This window comes from Odontesthes bonariensis, chromosome 9 (genome assembly GCF_027942865.1).
Source record: "Odontesthes bonariensis isolate fOdoBon6 chromosome 9, fOdoBon6.hap1, whole genome shotgun sequence".
NCBI lineage: Eukaryota > Metazoa > Chordata > Actinopteri > Atheriniformes > Atherinopsidae > Odontesthes > Odontesthes bonariensis.
Window position 1 is genome coordinate 29,121,313 of NC_134514.1, and position 24,718 is coordinate 29,146,030.

The window sequence follows — 24,718 nt, forward strand, 5'->3', positions numbered from 1 at the left end:
CTGTTTTGCCTACAAAGGGAAAGGGAAAGGGAAGTTAGATTCCAGGTGTGAGCAAGGTGTTTTTATTGGCTACGATAAGAATAGCCCAACTTATCTTGTGTACTATCCAGATACAGAAAAAGTCCAAAAACACAGGTTAGTGAAGTTCACAACCAAAACAGAAAATGAAAAAGAGACCCAAACATCTGAAGCACATGTTGAGTACTGCGAATGAGAGATACAGCCAGTGAGTCGTGACAATGGAGAAAAGGTTGTTGAAAGCAAGGAAAATGCATCAAGTGATGTCTCTGAGATTTCTCCAAAACAGACTGAAACGCCTCAGCAAGGAGACGACGCTGAGAGCACAAGGCGGAACACACAGAGGACGAGAAAGAAACCAACTTACCTACAGGACTTTGAAACAGAAGAAGAGGTAGACAAATTTCAGACTTGTATTGACTTCTGTTGCAGAGCAGTATGTGACATTCCTCATACCTATAAGGAGGCCATTGCATCATCCAACTCACGGCAGTGGATTAACGCTATGAACGAGGAGATGCAATCACTGGAGGAGAATGAAACATTCAGCCTTACCCATCTTCCACCAGGCAAACGTGCAGTGGGGGGTAAGTGGATGTTTGCACTCAAAAATGACACTGATGGATCAGAAAAATACAAGGCGAGATACGTAGCCAAGGGCTACAGTCAAAAACAAGGAACTGACTACGAAGAGACATTCTCACCTACTGCTGATATGACCAGTGTGAGGGTCATTATGCAGAAGGCAGCGCAGGAGAATCTGCTGCTGCATCAGATGGACGTTAAGACGGCATATGTGCATGCACCTATTGACTTTGAACTTTACATTGATCAACCAGAAGGTTACGAGACATGGTCAGACACAGGTGAAAAGCTAGTGTGTAAACTGCACAAATCTCTTTATGGTCTTAAGTAGTCTGGTAGAAACTGGAATGCTATGCTACACTCATGTTTGATAAGAGATGGTTTTACACAGAACCCTGCTGATAATTGTGTGTATCAGCTAGCAATGAGAGTGTGTTATCAAGTGTTAAAACTATGCTAACTGAAAAGTTCGAAATGAAGGATATGGGAAGACTCAGACATTTTCTGGGAATTGATTTTGAACAAACAGAAGGTCAAGTTGTCATGTCACAGACGAGATATGTGAACAAAATACTGAAAAGATTTGAAATGGGAGATTGTCGGGCCAGAGAGACCCCATGTGAGTCAAAACTTGACTATTCAGAAAATGCTGAAAAAATGACAAATCCAAGAAAATACAGAGAAGCAGTGGGAAGTTTGATATACTTGTCCACTTGCACAAGGCCAGACATAAGTTTTGTCGTCAGTAAACTTTCACGGCATTTTGATAATCCAATTGAAGAACACTGGAGCACAGTAAAACATGTGTTCAGGTATTTTAAAGGTACATCAGAACAAGGTTTATGCTTCAAAAGAAATGACACCAACAAACTAGGTCTAAAAGTGTACAGTGATGCAGACTAGGCCTCAGAGAGAGCAGACAGGCGTAGTATCACAGGGTATCGTGTCAGTCTAAGTGAAGGAAGCTCTCTAATTTCGTGGAAGTCAAGAAAACAACCGACAGTTGCACTGTCTAGATGTGAAGCAGAATACATTGCCTTAGCATCAGCTGTACAGGAATGTATATATTTGAAACAACTGCCAAAAGGAATGGACAAATATCAGTACGCACAAACAAAAGTGTACGAAGATAACCAAGGTACTATTGCACTTGCCAAAAACCCAGTGAACAGGCAAAGATGTAAGGACATAGACATTAAGTACCACTTCACAAGAGACATTGTAAACAGTGGCAAAATACAACTGGAATATTGTCCTACAGACAACATGCTTGCTGATGTAATGACAAAACCAGCTACTAAGCTAAAACTGAAAAGGTTTGTCAAAGATATGTTTGGTACATAAAGGTACATTAAAATGTGTTCTCAAGAAACCCATCGAGTTAAAGACGAGTGGGGGTGTTAAGAAATGTTAAAGAAAGCGCCTTTACTCATGTGTTTATAGGCAATACTTTTATTTTGAAGGAAGTTTTCACCCGGAAGTGAGTAACCCCGGGAAAGTTGTTGTAACCTGTCTTGTGTTCAGCGAATAAAGCAATGAATGACTAAAACTTGAACTTGCTGCAAAGTCGATTGGGTATCCTTAACAGTCTTCGTTTTTCAAAATACCCGGGTATGTGTAAACAGCACCTAAGAATGTATTTCCCTTTCTGGGAAGAAAATCAATCAATTCTGGACTATTGCTCCTTTAAAAAAATTCAGTCACAACATCAAAACCACTTACGGGTGAAGTCAGCACATTGGTTACAGTGTGATGCTAAGAAACACTGGCTTCTTGCCTCTTATGTGGATGTTACTTTGAAACATACTGCCCACCTAAACCACGAGCACCACAACATCCCCTTATGACAACAACACCAAGAATGGCAGCAGCCTTTTATCAGCAGGACAAAGCTCTTTGTAATACTACACTGGTTTTCATGTGCACATTAAACCCTCAGTGATTCAACCAGGTAATACCTTTAATGTTACATCCTCGACAGTTAAGCTTTTTACTATAAACTATATAATTATTAGTAATGATAAACTAGACTTTATGGTTCTAACTGGAACCTGCCTCTTTATCTTGGTAACAGAACTTATTGAAATATCACCCTCTAACTGTAGTTCAATAAGGAGATAAGATGTTGAAAGGATGGCACAAAATTTACCTATGGACAAGAGAGGAATTTGAAATAATTGTGTGCTGTGATTAGACTCATGCATCATCTTAATGGAGTACTGACATGAATAAAAGGAGAGGGTAGGCTAGGACTTTAAACTGGTGGTGGATGAGCAGTATTAGGAAGAAGAGGTGGAGATGAGGAAGATACGGGTTGTGCAAAAGTCAGTCTGGAGAGGGACATGACAGAACAGAAGAGATTTAAACTGGATATCAGACTGACTGACTCGAAAGAGTTTGACAGTGTAGGAAAGCAGAAGTGAAAACACCACTGGTGAAACATCGGGGAATAAGGGGAAGACATCAGGAAGCAGATTGACCTTACTGACCTCGCGCCTAAACGTAATTTCTTAACACTACTCCCATACAAAAACGGATGGTCAAAATATCTTTCCCTGCCCCAATAAAAACTTCCTTTTTGAAATCTCTCATAAAATACTAAGGTTGACCTCACACCAGCAACGTGGTGTTATTTTGCTCAACTGCTCCATTGCGGCACAATGTTGTATTCACACAACACTGTGGTGCTGCTGCAGCGACTGCCTGCACAATTGTTTTTAACACAGGAGGCCTCTGGTAATGGCCACAAACACACATTTTTGCTTAATCTATAATTGAGGACTTGAAAAATGAAGGCATGAAAGTTCCCCAGTTGTAACTTCAGTACAGTCACATTCAGTTGCTGAAATGAACTGAAAATCATTCATTAATGTCATGATAACAGATAAGCTCTATCTTTATGACATGTTGCTTACACGCTGAAACTAAGGTGAGAGGTTTATTGTGGCTAATACAAAGTCAATATGATGACAAGCTGACCAAAAGTCACAATCACTTTTTCTGATTGCCTATTCTGGTGATTTTCAGAAAACATTTGAATGGCAAAATAAATATTAGTCCTTAGAGATATGCATTTTTGTTCAGTCAGCTGTAAAGTATCACTACAGCTCAACCATCGTGTCCAAATGTGGTCACGTCTAGCTCCAAAAAGAATAAGATGGTTCCAGACAAATGTCACGTGCCAGGCTTCAGAGCAGCAGTTCACAAACAAGTGAAACTGTCCACCTCATATTTACTTAAGTTATATATTAAGTTATGTTTTTGAACATGCATTTCTTATGCATGGACATACCATGACAAAAAAAAAGCACCAACAAGTGGAGTGTAAACTGCTGTTTAGCTTGGGTGAATCTCAGATGGCCAGGTGTAAGTGAATGCAACACATAATGTTTTCCAGAATTATTCACCCTGTTTCAACGTAACATAAGTGTGCTTACACAGACCTACTGTTGTCAGGTGGTACATGGCAGATAGCAGGAAATTATCTGCAGCCAAAGACTGAGAATTAATACACAGGAAATTAAACTGAGGTTTGGTCTGTGAACGTACTGTTTTATGACATGGCATATTACCAAATTCTGAGTAGTCCTAAAATAACCAATGCAACAATGAAATGGGAAACGATGCTGGAGTAACCCATAGCAGGAAGCTAAAATTAGAAAATGCTCGTGTTGATGAGAAACCATTTTGGCAAGTCTAGAGGACGCTGCTCTATCTGGAGCTGATCACACTGTGTCAGCATCACCGCGCCAGCACATCTGGATTTGGAAAGTTCTGTGTTACCGCTACATCAGCACCACCACATTCTTGATCACAGAGCAGCATTCATACAGCTAGGCAGTTGCTGACCTGGGAATAATGTGTATCCATCACGACTGTTCACATTGCATGAGGAGGATGTAAAAGTCATTATACAACCAGATGTAATGATCCGACCAAGCCCATTGGCTCAGAGTGCTAATTGAAAACTTCTGATTTTGAGTAGGCTCAAGTCATTTGTTCCCTTGTCATCAATGGAGTAAGTATAATACTGATAAAGTTAGTGTTATGAATTAACTTTGCAATGTGCTTTTAAAGAGATTAAATCAAAATACCTCACTATGCTGTTTTTTTCTCCATATTTATTTTTCTTGTCATTTTGGAGACTACATATTTCCATCACATAAAATCGGTGTTGATGATCAGGAGAGTTCTCTGTACAATATGTTTCACATGTAAGGATAGCCAAGAACACATACAGATGTAGCATATGCACAGAAAGATTTCAATTTGATTTTCAAACATAACAAATAACTCATATAAACTGGAAATGGTAATAATGACACATAATTAAAACAAATCAAGCAAGAAAAATCAACGATATTTAGGTCTACAAGACATGACTGTCATCGGTAGGATGACAGTTGACATGAAACACCTATTTGACCTTTCTCTTGCTTAGTCAGTAGCAAACAGCAAGAACCCAGTGAAAGTGTTATAGTGGCTGCTGTCATCACAGAGGAAACATCCAATGGGCAGGTTGACCACTACTTTGTCTCCAGCCTTCAGGTGCAGGGCTATGACAATAGTGGCACTGTCCTCTTGGTCTTGCGTATTTTTCTCACTGGGTCCTGCCACCACCTGACCATTAACAAGCAGGCTGGCGCAGGCAGCCAAGCTGCTGCCCGGAGAGCCAGCGTCGCTGTAGACGGTGAGGGCGAGGCTGTACACACCAGAGCGGGGAACTGTAAAGATACCAGTGTCCACGTTGTAACCATCTCCCAGGTTGATGAAGGCATGTTTGTAGATGATGACTCTGTCTTCACCACGGAAGGGGCCAAAGCAGGTCATGCTGTTGTCATTGGTCAGAGCGACAGAGAAGGCACTGCGGCTGGCTGGAGATGGAGAGGAAAAGAGATGGAGAGGTTGTGAAGTTGCGCTTGTTAATGGTTGAGAGGAGTTTGATTCACTGATTTTCACCCTATTGTAGGTTGTGTATGTATCTCACCTCTGACACTGTTGAGGAGGTTTTTTGTTTTCATCAAATCCTTCTCCAGCTCATTGAGGCTCACGTTAAAAAACGTCTTCATCCTGTGGATTTGCTGCTGCATCAGACAGCAACCACACGATGTCTGATCTGTAAGGCAAACTGATCACACATACACACAGATAAATCGGTTGCAAAAGCACTCGTATGCAGGCAAACTTAGTTTGTCTTGTTGCTCAGCTGACTGATGCTCTTGATCTCTCACCTTCTGTATTGGCACCTGCATTTTCGGTGTTGCTTCCAGGTCCACCCCACTCATAATCAAAAGTCTTTGAGAAAGTTACCTCCAGAAGACACAGCAATAGAAAAGCTGGGAGAAGAAAACAAGAGTTATATAGCTCTAAACCATCCATTCGTCTCAAGGGTTCCAATCATCTCACTCTACCAACTCAATCTTAGAACATTTTCTTCTATGTAAATCTTACCTCTCATGGTGATGTTGACTGATGATGGACTGATGAAAGGCAGAAGATGGGATAGACTGATGCAGGGTCAAGTGTTTCAGCTCTTTCTATATATATATGTATTTCCCCGCAGTTGTTTTCTTCTCGCTTTCAAATTGCTCCTCCCTGTTTCCCCTTTAGCCCCTCACTGTGCCTACATTCATATGTACCCTAACTCATTTCTTTATCACTTCAGAGCTTCACAGACACACAAACACGCCCTCAATGTCATTGTGTTGTCAATATAGGTCGGGTATCATCTATCCTTTGGGACAGGTTGTATGTGTGATTCCGTGTTCCCATCAGCACACAAGGACATCATCTTTCCATGTTTACAAATGCATGCAGTATTTCACTGAGCAGCAAAGATTGAAGGATGTTTGCAGTGCTGAGAAGTATTCAGTTTTGCAGTCATAACAGCGGTGGAACAGGTCTCTAATTTCAATCACCCATTCGGTATAAAGTGTTTGGCACCCAAAAATGCTAAAAGCCACTATGTCCTTAGCAATTATTGTATCTGATTTGTCATGAATCTTTAATCAGGGCAAGACACAACGAGCTGTTGCCACCCCTTGTAAAGTGAGATTTTTGCCCTCTGACAGGATGAATAGTTTTGGATTACAAGGAAACACAAAGCAAGACACCCATTTAAGAATGTTTGGAGTAAGAGAGAAAAGACAAAGTAGCTTCCTGCTAGATTCTTACGGGTTGGAAAGCAAGAATTTGAATGTAAATAAATCTGAACACAAATAATCACTGTCATCTTTTTTCAGAATGAAGCAGTTGGACGAACGACAAATGACAAATGTTCCAAATCACATGGGAGAACTCATGTTAGCCATGACTACAGCAGAATGGAGAAGGAACCTTAGTCAACCAGGTCGCTTCGGTGTAGGGAATCAAAAATGCAATCAGCTGGTTTCAAGCTGTGATAATGTGGCTGAAGTGATAGTGTTACCTCTGCTAGGGAGGATGTCGTTGATTTGTTCGTTTGCTTCCCCACTAGGTCGAGAACAGCTGGAAGGATGTAACTGTTACCATTTATTAACAAGACCATGTAAAAACTACAGAGACAAATTTCACATTGTGAAACGTTGTGGAGACTTGGAGCATGGGCAAATAAATTTTAATACAGTTTTAGAGCACTTTTAGGAAAATTGTGTAAGACGGTACTGGTGTTGGAGAAGGATGTGCTCTTAGCAGGAATCATTTGTTTTGTTTTAAAAAAGTCAAAAGTGATGTAAATCCAAGATTTCTTAGTCTCAGACTGTCGTTCAGAGTCAAGTCTGCTTGAGTGTCATCACGACAAAATGTGGCCACAAAGGTAGTTTTGAGTGCCTTTGCATTTCTGGATGCCCATGGACAGAATGTGACCCTATCCCATCATTAAAATAAGGTCCGAGTTCAAAGATGGGTGTTTTAGTTTCATCCCGGTTAGTGCGCTTTCTTTTGCTTTCTTTAGAAGGCATAAATAGGTTCAGGGAACCTGTGTGATAAATTAGGACTGAACCATCTGCCCTCCATATTCACTCAAAATATGGAGGGCACTCACTTAAGAATGTTGAACAAAAAGACTTTACCAACTAATTTGTGCTTAATACTCCTTTATTTACTTAGAAAATTCATGTTACACAAATGCAGTTTTGTGTACAAAGAACATTATGGAAACAAGATGTCACTGAACCTTTTTGTTTCTGTGTTATAGGACAAGAAGAAAATTCATGGAATTATTAGAATTTAATTTTCATATGCTAACAATCACAGAAGCTGGTTGAATAAAAAAAAAATCCAGCAGCCCAACATTTATTCTAAACTCAGTCCAATTGGCAAACAGTGAGTTTATCCCCTACTCCTCCCCAAAACCTGAATCCTGGGTAGAGTGAGCCGGTGAACTGTGTCTGGTGTTGATGAATTAAGACAGCCTGATTCTTGGCGATGCCGTAAAAGTTCAGAATCCCTGCATGCTGGTCCAGATAGACGCCGATCCTACTGGCCTTAGGTGAGCCCAGCAGTTTTTCCTGGCCATTGTGCCAGAAGGCAAAGCCCGTTCCAGACCAGTACAGGGTCCAGGACTGAGCATTGTGGCCCAGACGGCTTTTGTCATCGGAACCCTTGCGTTCCATTTCCTTGTAAGCAACACCGATGGTTATCTGCATGTTGGGACAGGAAAACAAAACAAAACAAATAAAATAAGCAAGGAAGTGAGCAAATCATGCCACGATAGTTGAAAATGACTGAAAGGCAAGTATAAAACTGAACTGTTTTAACCTAAAAAGAAGACCACTCTTAGAAGTTTATACTTTGTCTCATTTATGCCAGAAATGAGACTCAAAAGTCATGCATGTAGCCCTTACAGATTGCAAAACAACATTAGTACGCAAACCTACACTCTCTATGCGCTATTTAGAAGATACAGTGTTTATAATGTATTAGCCTGCAAATATAAAACACAGCAGCAGCTAACAGAAATGTCAGATTTTCAGGTATTTGGGATCTCAAAAGTCACAATTTGGAGCTAATTTAATGTCAATCCGGCCACTCAATGCCAGACTCTAGATAAAGTGAAGATTAGTGGAGCAAGGGGAAAAGCTAGGGGATAACTAAAGTCATTAATAGCCTTATGACCATCCATACCAACTTAAGTTCAGACCATCTAATGAGATATTAGTCTCTTTTGATCAAAGCAACGTTAGAAATTGTCTGGGGAAAAGAACATCCAGGTCATAGCTAATCGAAACAGATTCCTTCTAAATCTAAGGCTCATACTGGGAGATTCAGTAGTTGAATGGTTAGGGCCAGGCTAACTACATGAACTTAAATAGCAGCACAGTTCTTGCTTACTGCATCTCATTCCTCCCTCTTTCAACTTTTCTGTCAATCTTGTGTGCTATAGAAAATATGGCCAAAAGTGCCAGAATGGTTCACCCTCTGGCCAGTCCATTCCACCTCCCAGTAGTAGGGACTCCCAGCCAAGGGCTCTTTGCAGAGAACTTGTCTCCAGTAGCTGAAGCGCTCAGGGTGGTCTGGTGGGTTCAGGTTCTCAGCTCGCATCTTGGCCTTATGACCTTCACCCGATAACAGAATGTGATGATGCGCCGTGTTGGGATTCATGGTAGGTACAAAGCGAACTGAAGGAAAAAGATACATTTGAGTGAAAACTCTACATCACAATGGCTTCAGTCAAGTGGTCTTCTTTGCATTTGGCTTCATATTGTGGAGTGTAATAGACTTACATTTTAGCATTTCTTCTCTAGCTTGTGGCTCTGGATTCACCAGTCCAACTCTCATCGTTCCAGATGCTAATAGCGTGAAAATAAACAATATTGCACAATTGCAGTTATGAACAGGACAAGTAAAGTTTAACCCTTGGCACAACTTTACAGGGAGTGATTCCTCGTACTACCACCCAAAGAAGTAGAGCAGTCACAGGCCAGTTGGGCTTTGCCTCTGTGGGAGGAAGCACTTCTGTGCAGGTTTTAGTCTTAGAGCAAAAGTTGTCAAAAGCAGACTTTCAGCTTTTATGGGAAACGGAAGAAGCTGATTATATCTACTGTATGTATGATAACATTTCGTAATGTCTTTGCATTTACCTTGAGGTCGAAGAAAAGGGACGGGAGGAGGGGGGGCTGAGGCTTCGTACCGATAGAGATTAGGAGAGAGGCAGAAAACAGAACAGTAAACCAAAGGATCTCCACTCCATGGCATCTGCCATCAGCAAAACATATTCAATGTGCTGCTATGAGAACTCCCAACCTTACCTTCATGACGCTCAGAACCTTGAGGCCCTGAAGGCCTAGTAGCTGGGGAGAAAACATTAATGAGATGAAGCGATATATTTACTCTGGGAATTCAACTGGTGTGGTTCTAAGACAACGGAAATACTTTGAATTACTTTCTTTTTTTTTTTTTAATAAAAACTTGATAAAGGTAGCTTACCTTGAGGTCTTGGTAGTGGCAAAGGTGGAGGGTTAGTTGTGGCTTCGTACACTATAAGAACACAGAATGAGTTGAGACAAACATGGGTGAGGGTCCACTTTTATTCTGTCACAACAACTTTTGATTCTCAGCTTGAAGTTATGTTGTGTCAGTGTTGCACTGGAGGAAGTTAGAAAACCTGGATTTTGTCCTGAGGCCTGACCAGAGTAATCAGTTACTGTCATATCTGCTGCTGTCATAACATTGGGTGTTGAGGCCACAGCCTCCAGATTCACTACAAAGAAAAAGGAAACCATCAAGAGAGGAGAAGAGGAGAAAAAATATATATATACACTAGAGAAGACAAGAGAAGTTCTAACCTAACTTGACAATCTTAGCCACACTGGCTTTGCAGAGGTCCTGTATTGACTCTTGTAGTTCTTTCATGGCGGAGCGGATGGAGGCAACCACTTCTTCCTCCTGACTAAGTGTAGACTTTCCTGTGACACCTGTCTGACCCAGCGGCTCCATAAGGAGAAAATTCTTGAAAAAGAAAAAAAACAACAACTTTAGTTTCACTATTAAAACTCCTCTTTCAGTGGAAGTGGAATGTAATCACCTTCTAGCAACATCACCCTTCATGCTCATTACCTTCAAGAAGCAGATGTCGTCCTGCATGTCAGCCAGCCGGCTCACTTCTTCACTTTTCCAACGGAGCTGTGCCTCTTCCTGCTCTAGTTGCTGGATCTGTCCCTCAGCATTGCTCCCTAAGGAAGTCTCATGGGAGCTAAGGAGCTCACCAACTTGAGCGCCTGTTAGATTCAAGCTCTTAACTAGCTCAGAGAATAAATCTGAGCTCTCCTTCTCCAGAGCTTGCACCAATGCCTACAACGAGTGTAGAGAGGAAGAAAAGAATGAGGATTTTACGAGGTGGCGGTGCAAAGACTGCCACCTCGTCTCGTTTAATGTCCTAAATTAAACTACAAGCAAGGCGACAGAAAAGGAAACTTAGTAGAAAAAGCACTACAATAAGCAACAGCAAGGTCTACTAACTTTGTGTTGACGAGCAGCATGTGGGAGCTCCTTCAGCTTCCTCTCAGTCTCATGGATTCTTCTCTGAACCTCCACCTGCATCTGAACAAGCTCTTTCTGCACATACACAACAACATACAATTGTTAATTGGTTAAAGAGGCCACGGGCATCGTGGATCAGTAAGGCCCTATGACCATAGACAGTATAAAATATTTTTGGCAGAAAATCCTTATACAAAGCATGTCCAGTTGTATAAAATAAATAAATAAAAATAATAATAATAATAAAAAATAAAAATCACACTTAAGAGATTATACAGATGAAAATTATCCTTGTCAGTTACGTACCTGTCTCTCTTTTCTTTCCTCTTGTGGTTTGAGTACATGGTGACCCTTGTGTCCATGTTGGCAACACACCTCACAGACACACTCCTTGTCTTCATGGCAAAACAGATTCAGGGGTTGGTTGTGTTGAGGGCACGGTCTGGGTTCCACTGACGGAAGCTGTGGGTAAACGCTTCCCTTTCTTGGCCCTATATCTGGCAGGACCTCCAAATAGATAGGCATTGATGGTGGAGCTGATGAGCCCACTGTGGAGGAGCTTGTCTTGAGGCTGTTGGTTCTTAGCTTCTCCATGGCCTCTGCAAGCACAGTGCTCTTGGCCAGGGAGGGCCGAGGGTTGAAGATGTGCCTACACTGTGGGCAGCTGTATCCACCCTTGCTGGCTCCTCTGTCCCAGTGCCTTTGGATACAAACCAAGCAGTATGAGTGCCCACAGGGCAGAGTGGTAGGGTCTTTCAGGGTATCCAGACATACTGAGCAAGCAAAGCTGTCCTCCTCGGGCCAAGCTGAAGCCATATAGCGCTGGGAAGAATGAAGCTTGATATTCTGAAGGTCCGCCCTGGATTTATGGATAACCACAAAGTTAAATTCAGTCAATTCTGTTGAAGGTTGTAGATCTAATGATCAGCCCAAAAAAATGTAAAGCAAAGAGACACCCAAGGATCGGAAGGTTGAAATACCAGTTCACACCAATCAGTGCTGCTCAAATACTCAAGCACCCATGACTCAGGGTGGGGCTGGGAAAACAGGTGTGGTGAGGATTTTCTCTTTCTTAATGTTGTCGGTGTTTTCCAGTTTCCGTTTTCTTGGTCTCTTCAACTAATGGCAACGTGATGGAACTTTTAATTAACTGTTTGAACTAAATGTTTTGCAAAACTTGATTAGAAATTTGAACCAGTCAATTGTTATGCTTTTTTTAATAACTAAGAATGTGATGAACACTTGTTTTAAGTCAACCTCCGATAGGAAAAGGACTAAGTCTGAAACGAGACAAACTAGTTTTTCACCCCTGAAAACCCATGATGTAATAAGCAGGGGATTTTTTTTTTCCAATGACTTCATCCCTAAATAATTTGAACGTTTTGTCCCAAGCGCACCCTTAATTTATTTGCATAAAAACCAAAACAAGCTGAATGGAAAAATGTTACTTTGCTATTTTGTTGTCCATACAGCGCAATGATGGCAGTGCTGACGCGCGTGAAGCTACCGTGCTTTGATTAGTGGCAGCCGGCTAGTTGGGCGAGGGACTAGATGTCGCCAATACCACTCACAAGGTGAGCTTTTTCCGCTTTCAAAACACGTTTTACTTTTATAAGTAGGTCATTGGTACATTTTCTGACTTCTTGTTGGGAATGTCAGATACTCGTCATCAACCAAATAAAAGCTTGCGCTTTAATTTACGAATGGCTCTTGCATGCTATCTCTCTATTATGCTAGTTTTTGGCTAGCTTAGCCAGTTAGTTCGCGTGCATATTAACCGGAGCAGAGCTAGTTTTGGAACAAAAGATCTTGAATGGTACATAACCAGTGTTTGTTGAGAAGCAAGAATGTAATTTATACATTGTTATTAAAGTTTAGAAGGTACATTTAGTTGGTTAACATGCAGTTGTAGCTAATAGTAAAGTTTGACTTTAGCCACAAACTTTAGCCTTATAGTAGAGGTTGGCAGCTGAAGTTTGTAGGATTGCATAAGTATTGTTAATGTGATGAATTTATTTTCTTTGGTCCATAACAATTTTGTGCAACAATTGACTTTAACGTTGGGGTGTCGTTGGAAGGATTATTGAGTTTCAATGAACATTTTAGGTGCTATCAGCTGAGTTTTGACCTACCAAGTCTATTCACTGCTCACTTTATCAGGCACGGGCATCTTTAACGTGAATAATCCTTCACACTGTCTTCGTATGTTTCTGTTTCTTTTCATAGGATGTTTAGGGCGCCACAAACCTCGACTTGGTCTTGCTCCTTAAGATCATTGTTGCTGTCGAGAGAATCCCACCTTTCTGCTTTCTTTGAGCACACAGGTTCTGGATGGCAAGGGGCAAGACACGCAAAAGAAAGGAAATATGAACAAATAAGTCGGAAGGGCACTAGCAAGGATGAATTATTGTTATCCACAAAGACTGTAAGCTATTCCACTCCGCTGTCTTCTTTCAGCTCTAACTGTGACAACCATCAGCTGAGTGATGCTTTCTCTGAAAACCTTTTATGCAAAGCCATTTCGTTAAGCCATCACCATCATCCTAAGGTCTCTGCAAAAACCAAACAAGTGTCTAATCCTCTAAGCATTTTCTGGCACTGCTTAATCAACAGGACTCTCCTTGAGCGCTGGAGAAGGCCTTTGGAATTTAGCCAGCCTCCATTCAGTTGCATCGATAAGACTCAATATAACCTTCTACAAAGTCATTTATATCACATAAGGCACTCCGCTAGTCCCTTCAGTTTATCAGCACATAAGCCTGGGATTTTAAACAAGTTTAATTGGAAACCACTACCCCATAGTCACTCTTTTCACCAAGCCAGAGATGTTCATCAGGCTGCCCCTTATGTAGCAGATACTTTGAGAGACTGTCTATCCCCAAAGAATGAAAACAGGTGTCGACAGAGGCTGGGACCGAACTGGAAGCTCTATGAGACGGACAAGGTGAGAAAAGGGGCAAGTCAGACGCAGGGAAAGAACCAGGGGCGATGGGCATCCATCCTGGTCTGTCTCTGCACTGTCGAAGGGGATCCTGCATTTCTCTTCACTCTGCGCTCCAGCACACTGAAGGGCAGGCACAAAGGAGATGTCAGGTTAGTGGAATGCTTTAAATGAGCTACAATGTTTTTGGGATTACGGGGCGGCTGTAGTTCAGGAGGAAGAGCAGCGAACCAGAAAGTCTGTGGTTTGACTCCAGGCTTCTCCGGGCCACATGTCTAAGTGTCCTTAGGCAATACGCTGAACCCCACGTTGCCTACTTATGCGTCCAATAGGTGCCTGAATGTGTGGGATGAGAACAAATGGCACTGTGTAGTGTGTTGTAGGAGTGAATGGGCGAATGTGACATGTGAAAGCGCAGAGAGTGGTCAGATTGCGCTAAACAAGTACAGTCCATTTTATCAGAGTACTGTATGTGTCATTCTTTCCATTATTTTTCCTAGCTTTGCTGGAGGAAAGAGTGATCCATCTGACAGAGATGTGGTGGCCACAGCTTTGCGAGAAGCCCGGGAGGAGCTGGGTGTTGATGTGGCAAATGAGAGGGTTTGGGGCGTCATGAAACCTCAGAGGGACATGGTGAGTTGGACTGTTTTTATTTTAAGTTGCACAGCAGTTTTTTTTTTTTTTTTTTTTTTTTTTTTTTAATTCTGTTTGAACCTGTTGTCATTACTTTTTCTTTCAGCGTTGGTTTACAGTCTTTTTTATTATTAATTCATATGTGAACATCTTATTTTTTTTAAATTTAGAAATTCTTATCAGAAATTCTAAAAACCATGGGTGATTTTGTTAAATTGTCCATTTAGTCTGAAGATGAGTCCAAACACCCACATTTTTTATATCAATTGTTTTAAATTAAATTGACCTCGATAACGGTTATTGATTAAAATTATTATTATTAGATGGGAGCAGCCAATCTTTTAAAGGGACTTTCAAAAATGTGAGTATTTTTAATATCATGTCTTCTTCCGTCCCTGTTGTACACATTGTGTCTCCAGTCAGGAATGATGATTGCTCCTGTGCTTGCTAACCTTGGTCCTCTAGAGGATTTGACTTTCAAACCAAACCCTGAGGAGGTACAGTCATCCCACATTTTCTGTCTGTTAAAGGGGCTAAATTCTGACAAAGTTTTCTTTTTCTTTTGAACATGGTGGTGAGTTCACACCACGGTCACGTCTGATTCTTTTTTTTTTTTTTTTTTCTTTTTCTTTGACCTCTTGGTGATTCAGATGAGGTGAACCAACATTTCCTCTTTGGACTTCTTTTCTCTGTTTTGCCATGTCAACACAAACATTTAAATGTATACATTTCTATATATGAGGGATGGTTAAAGACATTTCCAGTTTTTTATTTTTTTTTTTTATCTATCATTATAACGGCAGAACTTTTATTTTTCAATGTAGAACAAAACCAGTAAATTGCTTCTTTTCCAGGTAGAAGAGATCTTCACCGTGTCCTTGTCACACCTGTGCAACCCTCTGAACCGGGGCTACACACACTTCCGCACTGGTGACAAGTACGGATACACACTGCCAGTGTTTTGTAATGGGAAACATCGAGTGTGGGGCTTGACTGCAGTCGCTCTGGACCATACCCTGAAAATAATTGTACCACCAGAGTAGCTCGGTTATTACCCTTTTGGCATGCAGTGACTTAAGCGTTACTGTGACACACGCATTCTGGCTTTGTATGATAAAATCACGTTGGAAATCGCTATAAATAAAGTATTTCATTCATCTTAGAAACGAATCGACTAACAGGGCCATTATCCAGAAAAATACATGGCTGATTCTTATATGGACATTTTTTATTTTTGAATTGCAAATCCTTCCATTTATTTCCAGCTCTCACTGGTTTATTCGCTTAAATATCTGAGTCACTAGATAACTTCTGCGCCACGGCTTTCTTGGGATTCATCTTTGTAAAATTTTCCCATGTGAAGCCAATGAAACACAGCTGTGAGGGATAACGATTTCCAGTGTGATTCTGTTCATCCCCATTTTATTTCACTACAGATCATAGCCAGACTGCTGGTAACACTGAAGTAACAGATGCACATGATTATGATGTGGTGTGTGTGTGGAAGAAAAATGCAATAAAAGTATTTTAGTTACTTTTTCAGTGTTCATTCATTCAACATTGTCGATGTAAAGAGAAGAAATGGTGCAAAAAGACAATTTACAGTGAACTTTTTCATCTTTTTAAAGGAATTTTTGAGGCATTAGTGGCCTTTATTATTTTAAAAGTAGCTTGACAGGAAACTGGTCAGATGGAGAGAAGGGGAATGGTGTGCAACAAAGGCCCACAGGCTGCTTCAGGAGCTTCAGCCTCAACCAGTTGCACAACCCGGTGCCCCAGAACATTCCGATTTCTTTCTGAGCTTGTAAACTGAACAGTTTGCTTTGTTGGGAGGACTTGTACAACAACTCTGAACCATTTTAACCTCTAAATATCTATTTTGAAATTGCACCATTAATTGCTTTGTGTCCACAGTATTCTGGACACGTGTTAAAAAATGTGCTTGCTTGAAAACCTGCTGGTTTTAGTGTGGTTTCCACGTGTCTCCAGTACAGACCTTTGAGCAGGCCAAGTGTTTCCCTAATTCAAAGAACTAGTATGGGGTGGGACTGGATGTGATTTCTTCACATACTATCACATTGGGGACTTGTCGCATAGTTACAGTAAAATATTCAAGGCTGTGAACACTCCATGGGGTTTTGTGAGTCAGGAAGAAGGTGACAGTTGAAGGGCCAGCTGAAGGAGAACAGATCCAGGGCCTGGCTGCATTGATGCTCAGCAGAGGAGCAGACTGAGCGGCATGGCTGGAGGACGCCACCCTGAGGGCTGCACTGAGGAAGAAACATCCCACACACCAACCTCTGCAGAGGCTTAAAGCACGCCAGCTCCATTAGCACCTGGGCAACAAAACCAAGAAAAAGGAGTGTGAGGGTAGATGTCTAACATGAAAAGAAACTGGGTGTCAAATAAGTTCTTATTGTGGATTGAATTTTAAGACGAGTTACGAAGGTAGCTTCTACCCGATACTGTTGCAGGAGTGTGGCAGCTTCTCTCTGGTCAGCAATGGACAGCCAGATATTGGGGAATGAGGTGAGGTTATAGCTGAGGCCCAGGCACATCTCCACTTCTATAAATTCACATGACGAAGCTGGTTTTGTGTTGAGTGGAAAAAAATGGATTAGTCACTGAAATAACTGACGGATTTCAATCAAAACGTAATCAGAAATTACCGATAACCTTTATGATTTGCAGTTGGACTATTTGCTCAACCTTTCTTTTAACTGAAAAGCTTTATTAATCACTGAGCAATTGCACTCTTTCTGGTGTCCTTGACATCAACAGCAAATTCCTCCTGTGGAGACAAAAACTGCTGCGCTAACTGATCGAGGTCAGTGATAACAGACTCACTGAAGGGAGGGTAGGTGGAGTTGCCACAGCCCTGTTCATCAGCTCCGTCGGGACAGTCATTCCATCCGTCACACAGCCACTGGTGCTGAAGGCACTCCCCTGTACTGCAGGTGAACTGGTTGGGGCCACATGTCCCTTTAATAAATAGAAGATTTAAGTATACGTTTATAGAAAGCTAAAATACATCGGTCGGTACATAACCCACTTTCTCTTGCAATTCAGCTCAGAGAGAGATATCCTGACAGTTCACTTTTTGATTTAGATAAGTTCAGTTTTATTGTTTAGCACCAAATCATAACTTGTGAGGGCATGTTAGAAAAAGAAACCCAATGTTTCCTTTTTGTCGAGATACAGCAAAACAGCCCCAAACTGTGATTATACTACCACCATGTTTCACAGATGGAATTAGGTTCTGATGCTGGAATGTAGTATATTCCTCACTCCAAACGTAATACTTTTTATCCAAATCAAATGTGCATTATTTTATCCACATCCACCTACAAAACACATCACATACACAGTACATTGTTTTTTTATTGATTTTTTTCTTAAACAAGCTACCCTCTCAAAAACATGGAAACAGACACATGGAAAATAGTTCATTTAACAGTCATATACACTCAAACTAGGTTTTCTAACGCAATAACTCACTGTCCTGCAGAGAAACAGCTTGGTATGTTGCATTGAAGCCACTGTCAGCCACTCCCTCATCAGCAACAAACACCACTGTCATGTGGGGGCCAGAGGAGGTCAGGTCTGGTGGGAAGGTGGTACCACAAAACCTGGTAGAGAATATGATATTATTATACAACTCACTTAAAAAAGAGACACATTTCTCCTGAGATACCCCTCGACAGACAAATTTTGAATGATTGAGAGAGGATTACTGCGGGACATCTCACCTCCCCAAAGCCCTTCCAGCTGCAGTGTTGGCGCTGTCGTGCACCTCCACATAGTCAAACTCACACACGTTCTGAGTTTCCAAGCTGAAGTTTTTGAAGCTTAGTGTAATGACTTGGCCCTCGCCAACGGATAAATGCCATATGCACAGCTAAAGAAAAGACCAAAAAAAAAAAAGAGAGAGATTAGTGTCACTGTTCTCTTCCTGCCCGTTTGGTATAGTGTCAAATGATTCGGACTGTACCTGTTGATGAGGGTACGGCCTTGGGTGGTTTGGACTTTCAAGGTAACCATTTGGCCCAAACTCCTGGCCACCACATCCTGTGAAGCAGCATTGTTCACAAGGTTACTCTTGTGTTCTTTTCTAGGACACATTTAAGCTCGGGTTATTGTTTTCAGCACAGCTAATTCTCTCTGACCCTTGTGCTTATGGCTGCAGTTTGACTCATCCGTTTGGTCGTGACAGTTTGGATGACCGTCACACAAAGACACAGGCAGCAGACAGCGCCCGCTGTCACACATGAACTCTTCTTTGGAGCAGCTCCCTGAGGACACACACGACATATACTTACACGCAGAAGCGAATGGACATGAGCATTCACGTGCTTTTGAATGCAGGAATACTGACTGTGTCCAGGCAGTATGGCTCTGTACTGTGCAGCAAAGCCGTTGCCTGCAATGCTGCCATCAGAGTGGAAGGTGACCCACGCTGTGCTACTGTTTGTGTTGACTGTGGGTGGTGCAACGTTACCACAGAACCTGCAGGAAAGAAGTTTATTGGAAAAACCTTTGTTTTTATTCATCTCTCTAGGACAGCCTTTGATTGAACCTTAAGCCTGAACATTAAAAATCTGAAATTCCTGAAAGGATTTGTGGGCAGGGGTTATGTCTTCCTGCCTCACTTTCCAAGAATGTAAGTAAGCATAAAGGTCAAAGTATTCACATGAACTGACATTTTTTCAACAAGGCCTTAGCACGCGGAAGAGCGTTTTTGATATTTGCACAGACCTTTAGCGCCATCTACCAGCAGTTTGAAATAATGTTGCTCTGTTTCTTGACTTAGTAGTGTGCAACTTTTTCCTTCTTCCTTGGGACCTGACTGACCTGGTGATCACAGAACTCTGCTCAATCTGTTCCTGCACCTCCAGCCAGTCAAACAGACATGGTGATGGTCCTTCCACTGTCAAAGAGGAAACATGTATCTGGACCAAGTTAGGGGGCGGGACCCGGATCACCCACACACACAGTGAGTTGGGGGGGTAGGAGCCTGGGTAGTTTGGGGAACTGAAACTGCCTTCAGAGTCAGTCATAACACCTCCACAACCTGAGAGGCAGAAATCAAAACTTTATCTGGGGTAAACACAAATAAACACGGAAAAAAAGGGCAACGCTTCTGTTGGGTTAGAATAGACATGCTTGTTTCAGATGGGGGGATGTTTGCAGGCTGTGGGGTGTCCGTGCTGTCTATTTCACTTCTGTTAGCAGGGACTGTTGGTAAAGTATGGGATGCTTCATTCCCTGCACTCTGCAGGTCTGGAGTGCCTGTTGGCAGGAACTGATTTTCCACTGCCTGGCCTTTAATCTCTGAAAAGGGAACACAGACTTATTTGAAATGAAGGAAATCTTTGATCAAGAAATGACTGTTAATGCACTGTGAATAGCATGTGCACTGATTGAAACATGGCTTCCGTCCTACATTTTCTCACAAAAGGTAACTCAACAGTAAGTAGCAATCTAGGTTTATAAAATCCCTGATCACTACAAACAAGTCAAATCAAAATCAAATCAAATCAAATTTATTTGTATAGCACATTTCATGTACAAAACAATTCAAAGTGCTTCACATAAAATAAAAGCATTGCATCAGGGAGTGTAAGAAGCATTAAAAATACATAAAAGAATATAAAGAGAAACAAATAAAATAATTTAAATGAATTTAAAAACAAGCAACAGTCCAGATAAATTAAAAGATAGCGTGCAGATGTCATGCATAGACACATGAGAAAAGAAATGTTTTTAACCTGGATTTAAAAATGTCTACATTTGGTGAAAGTTTAATCTCCACTGGCAGTTTGTTCCACTTGTTTGCAGCATAACAGCTAAATGCTGCTTCTCCATGTTTACTCTGGACTCTGGACTCTGGACTGGACCAGCTAACCTGAGTCCTTGGATCTAAGAGCTCTGCTAGGTTTATATTCTCTGAACATATCACAGATGTATTTTGGGCCTAAACCATTCTGGGATTTGTAAACCATCAGCAGGCTTTTAAAATCTATTCTGTGACTGACTGGGACACCACCGAGTTGTGGTGAAAAAGGGACTAACGTGTGAGAATGAGGGCCAGCGCCAGTCCAAGGGCGGCTAACAGCAGCAGGGCGGCAGCAGAGACCACCACCAAGCCCCAACCTGGACCCCGAAGACGCATCACATACAACCCCAAAAGACCACGGCTTAGGCCTGAATGACAGACACAAACATGTATACATATTAATCCTTATACAGTCATTATGACTGTATTGGAGGTTTATATATGATTATACTTATAGCAAGACAAATTGGACATAAAGTTGAATCTGAATTTGTTTCAATGATTAAGCATGTAATGGACAAGGTGACTCACTAGCTGCCGGTGGTTTGATCGGTTCAGGGGCGGAGGAAGATGTCCTGAATCCCTCCACCCTGTCTTCTCGCTCCCCCTCCAGCTCGAAGGCAGGGTTACAGAACACATTCTGAGAAAAGCAGAACAGGGGGGAAAAAAAGGAGAGAACTGGAAATGAAAATGAAAATATATGAATAATCAATTTAATTTAAATTCTATTTCTCATTAGTATGTTGTAACTTTTTGATGGAGAAATATCTTTCTTCTGCCTTAAAAAAAAAAGCTGAAACAGCTTTATGAGGTGAGGCCGTAGCTACTTGTTGCTAAGGTTACTGGACACAGTAATTCACAGTCAAATCACTTCTAATATTAGCCTGGCGACGCCATCCTACGTACTTCCACCCAAAGATTTTGGCTCCGCACATAGTCTGGCCAAATCCCCCTACCTCGGTTCGCTCAGTGTTTTGCCAATCAGCAAACAGTTGCGAGTCGTGACGCAGAACTCACGCGCGGAGTCCATTGTAGTCCATATAATTGTAGTTCAACCACAGTGGAAATAAACATGGCCACGGAAGAATGCTAGAAGCTATCCATGAAGTTGTCTCAACTCTGGAGATCATTACACAATTAAAACGAGAGCAAGAGGAATGCCTCGTCAATTTTGTTAGTGGCAAGGATGTCGTAGCTCTCCTTCCAACTGGCTTTGGGAAAAGTTTGATTTCTCAAATGGTACCGGTATAATGAAAGCGGATGTGGGAAGCGTGATTCGCGAGCTAGAGCCTCGCGAGAGTAAGCATGAACCTCGGCGCATAACCAACGTCATTTCTAAACATTATGATTGGTTAAGGGAACTCCGTTACTCCAATGAATTTAAGTTGCTGGGTAAGGTCCCGCCCTCCATGGAAACGGATTCCTCTTGGGTTTTCCCAGACTGTTTGACAAAGTCAACAGTCGGCTTTCGCCCAGGCTATTCTAATATGACCATAGCATTCAAATTGTATCATTTTTTAAGTTGCTACATATTTCCTTTTGTTTGATCTGCCAGCACCTGAGAAAGTTATCAGACTCCTTTGAATCTAAATGCCCCCCAATAATTACTCCCTTTTTGCTATCTGTCTAAGCAAACCTTCGTATGTAATTATGTGTACATATTTGTGACTTATATCTGTCATCCCTTGCACAATTTCTTGAGGTACGGGGAAATCATCGGTGATAAAAGTCTTACTATGCCACAGGTTGAAGCAGATTCTTTGGTACTTCCCTTTATATTGCAAGGACAACGGGAAATAGGTTCAAACCTAAATGAAAATACAGTATGTAAGGGAAACTCTATGGTTCCATGGAAACCATTTCTGTTGAGGTTTTGTTTCCTTAAATATTACGTACCACTGCACAAGATGCCAAGATATTCCAGTTTTTTTTGGCAAAGAGCTCTTTGGAAATCCCTTTTTTGATGCCAAAAATACTAATAAATGTCAGTCAAACTTTAACTTTGCCATTTGAATTTTGTTCTTTGTCAGGCTGTTATGTGTAGACACAGTACTAGTTCATCTCTAGAGTTAGGTGACTTTTATATATACATTCAAATCATTCATAAGTCAGTGTTAAGTGGCTTAACAAACAAACAAAACATTCCTCTAAAAATTCTCAGGTGGAAGATTTACACATACACCTCAGCTGAGGCCCACGACTAGCACCCACTGGAGGCCAGGATAAACCGAAAAAACGGTTGCAATGGTTTCCTTTCAGTCTTTGCATGAATCCCCATCCTCATGCCATGCTTCTGTGCACACAGCCTACAGCATCTCCTCCACAGCCATCAGGTGATGTTGAGAACTAAAGACTAGTATCCATCGCAATCTAGGTTCAAATTAGCTTAACTGTGTATACCAGGATAAAATTACTGTTCATATTCATATTGTTCCTTCTAAATAAATCTAAATATCATTTTGATTCATTAATTGATATACAAACCTGATGAAAGTAGCTTCTGGGTTATTGAACAGAAACAAGTGCCCATTAGAAATTGCACCTTTAAATTTATGGGTAGAGAAGAGTTGTAATATGTGCAAAAAGCATGCTATCAATGCATAAAGAGTAATTGGTCACTGTTACTTTGTCGAACTTTGAATGCTAAGCCATACATTAGCTACAGTTACAGTTCACACTGGGTTAGTTTCTTGTTGAAAATACGTGCTGCAAACCAGAATCAATATTTAGCTTTAGTCACAGTAACTGTGAACAAGTAATTAATCATCAATCCCCACTAAAAGTCATTTTTTTTGCAGAAATAGGTTACAACAGGATAAAAGCCACCATGGCTGCACTTCACCAGGTTCATCTCCATGAGAACTGGACAGACTTCATCTGCTTCCTGACATTTGATACGATTTGCAACTTCTGGTAGAACTTGCGACCGGCATTGCTTAAGACAGCTAAGGTCTTCACTCCCCCCAATTAATTACAAAACTCCATGTGCTATGCTGCAAAGAGGTGGACTGTGATCACCCTGGCGAGTCTCTTTAGGCCCTGAGCACATAAGAGAGTTCCAGAAGTCTTTGAATTCATTGTATTCAATTGTCATTAAAGAGAGCTCTTCCCGTAAAACGTTTGTTTATCAATTCTTAACCGAAGAACATCATTCAGCTGTAAACTGTCCTGCTTACCTTGTAAATGTCTGAGGAGTCTGAGTATACAGCGACTTGAGTTAGGTCAGACATTTTTAGTCTCTCTGGGAAAGATCTCCTCTCAAAGGCCCCAATGATTTGATGAAAACATCTGGGAGGATATTATGAAGAGAACTGTTTCTCTGCAAGGGTGTTTGAAAAAGATTTTCCTGAGTTTTCTTATCATTGTTCATTTTGCACAGACTGTAAACCTCCACTGTGGCTGGGACAGCCTTTGGCCTTCAGTCCTCCGACACAGCCCAATGCTTTGTCGCAGATCCATCAACGTAATCCATGTGAAAATGAACAATAAAAACAATATAATTTGCATCAAAGGATTTAGTCTCCAGTTCTGAAAATGTCCATGCTTGCTGCTCGTTGTCCTTTCGTCATGTTTGGCATGGGCAGCTGCAATCTGTGTTTCTCTTGGGCTTTTTTTTTTATTGTGTGTGACCGGTTACAAAAGAGTTTTAGAAGGTCCTCCACAGTGCCGAGCAAAGCCGAGTCAGCTGAGAGGACTGAGCCTCTTGAGGAGGGACAGAGAAGGGGTAAGGGGTGGAGGTGAGGGTCCTTGTTAAGTCTCCATAATCTCCATAATTATCTTTTAAGCGCCTACAATGTTTAAATGAAACACACTTGCATTCCCAAGCCAGGGTAAGCAGTTGCACAAACCCACTGAAAATAAACTTCAGCAGTCACGCACACACATGGCCCTTTGAACCAAAGAACATTGGCACACAGTCACCACAGCACAGCACAGCACAGTCCTTTAGTATTATTCTTATTTTGTATTGTGATGTCTGGTGTGGGAAATGGGAAAGACCAGCAAGAAATGTCGATGTAATTTTCAGATGTGAAGCTCACTCACGAGGTTGTGGTTGAGTGATAAAAGATGTGGCCACTTTTGTTAGTACTTAGTACAAAAACATAATGCTTCACAGAATCCTGGTGCAGGGGAAAGAGGAAGCTTCACCAAGAATGAAAGTGTGACAGTAAATCTGTGTGCTGTCCTGAATTGCTCAATCTCTTAATCATTGGGTAATCATTGATCAAATAAAGCAGCGAGCTGCA

General features: G+C 41.4%; 4 protein-coding genes across 4 annotated transcripts; 1 reads left to right on the forward strand and 3 right to left on the reverse strand.

The window, feature by feature from the left end:
• Positions 1-5,040: 5,040 nt before the first annotated feature.
• LOC142388712 (C1q-related factor-like) lies at positions 5,041-6,061 on the reverse strand. The gene is made up of 4 exons (XM_075474256.1): positions 6,055-6,061; positions 5,835-5,939; positions 5,591-5,731; positions 5,041-5,477 (listed from the first exon to the last, which is right to left on the reverse strand). Exons 1-4 carry the CDS (start codon positions 6,059-6,061, stop codon positions 5,041-5,043), a joined length of 690 nt encoding a protein of 229 aa, XP_075330371.1.
• Positions 6,062-7,667: 1,606 nt separating this feature from the next.
• ftr86 (finTRIM family, member 86) lies at positions 7,668-12,044 on the reverse strand. Its single transcript, XM_075474484.1, has 11 exons — positions 11,368-12,044; positions 11,041-11,136; positions 10,639-10,872; positions 10,368-10,530; positions 10,187-10,282; positions 10,009-10,059; positions 9,831-9,872; positions 9,663-9,704; positions 9,306-9,371; positions 8,998-9,200; positions 7,668-8,222 (listed from the first exon to the last, which is right to left on the reverse strand). The coding sequence occupies exons 1-11, from the start codon at positions 11,875-11,877 to the stop codon at positions 7,887-7,889; spliced, it is 1,839 nt and encodes a 612-aa protein (XP_075330599.1). The 5' UTR covers positions 11,878-12,044; the 3' UTR covers positions 7,668-7,886.
• Positions 12,045-12,195: 151 nt separating this feature from the next.
• On the forward strand, positions 12,196-16,173 carry nudt8 (nudix hydrolase 8). The gene is made up of 5 exons (XM_075473951.1): positions 12,196-12,635; positions 13,288-14,154; positions 14,503-14,635; positions 15,055-15,132; positions 15,490-16,173. The coding sequence occupies exons 1-5, from the start codon at positions 12,613-12,615 to the stop codon at positions 15,676-15,678; spliced, it is 1,290 nt and encodes a 429-aa protein (XP_075330066.1). The 5' UTR covers positions 12,196-12,612; the 3' UTR covers positions 15,679-16,173.
• Positions 16,174-16,425: 252 nt separating this feature from the next.
• Positions 16,426-23,701, reverse strand: mfrp (membrane frizzled-related protein). The gene is given in 13 exon segments (XM_075474485.1): positions 16,426-16,971; positions 17,095-17,222; positions 17,483-17,617; positions 18,134-18,264; positions 18,385-18,533; positions 18,627-18,703; positions 18,802-18,927; positions 19,011-19,141; positions 19,487-19,725; positions 19,728-19,966; positions 20,708-20,839; positions 21,003-21,111; positions 23,648-23,701. Coding segments are annotated over 13 exon segments (1,875 nt in total). The 3' UTR covers positions 16,426-16,746.
• Positions 23,702-24,718: the final 1,017 nt, after the last annotated feature.

What these genes read in the sequence shown, in the direction of transcription:
- LOC142388712 (XM_075474256.1), bottom strand. An exon ending in TGCAGGTGCCAATACAGAAG is followed by an intron (nt 5,732 to 5,834) that starts GTGAGAGATCAA and finishes ATGTGTGATCAG; the next exon opens with TTTGCCTTACAGATCAGACA. An exon ending in CCTCCTCAACAGTGTCAGAG is followed by an intron (nt 5,478 to 5,590) that starts GTGAGATACATA and finishes CTCCATCTCCAG; the next exon opens with CCAGCCGCAGTGCCTTCTCT.
- nudt8 (XM_075473951.1), top strand. Translation starts at nt 12,613, where the DNA reads ATGTCGCCAATACCACTCACAAG. An exon ending in TCGCCAATACCACTCACAAG is followed by an intron (nt 12,636 to 13,287) that starts GTGAGCTTTTTC and finishes TTCTTTTCATAG; the next exon opens with GATGTTTAGGGCGCCACAAA. An exon ending in AGGCACAAAGGAGATGTCAG is followed by an intron (nt 14,155 to 14,502) that starts GTTAGTGGAATG and finishes TATTTTTCCTAG; the next exon opens with CTTTGCTGGAGGAAAGAGTG.
- ftr86 (XM_075474484.1), bottom strand. Translation starts at nt 11,877, where the DNA reads ATGGCTTCAGCTTGGCCCGAGGAGGACAGCTTTGCTTGCTCAGTATGT. An exon ending in ATGCTGCTCGTCAACACAAA is followed by an intron (nt 10,873 to 11,040) that starts GTTAGTAGACCT and finishes CACTCGTTGTAG; the next exon opens with GCATTGGTGCAAGCTCTGGA. An exon ending in GGCCTCAGGACAAAATCCAG is followed by an intron (nt 10,060 to 10,186) that starts GTTTTCTAACTT and finishes GTGTTCTTATAG; the next exon opens with TGTACGAAGCCACAACTAAC.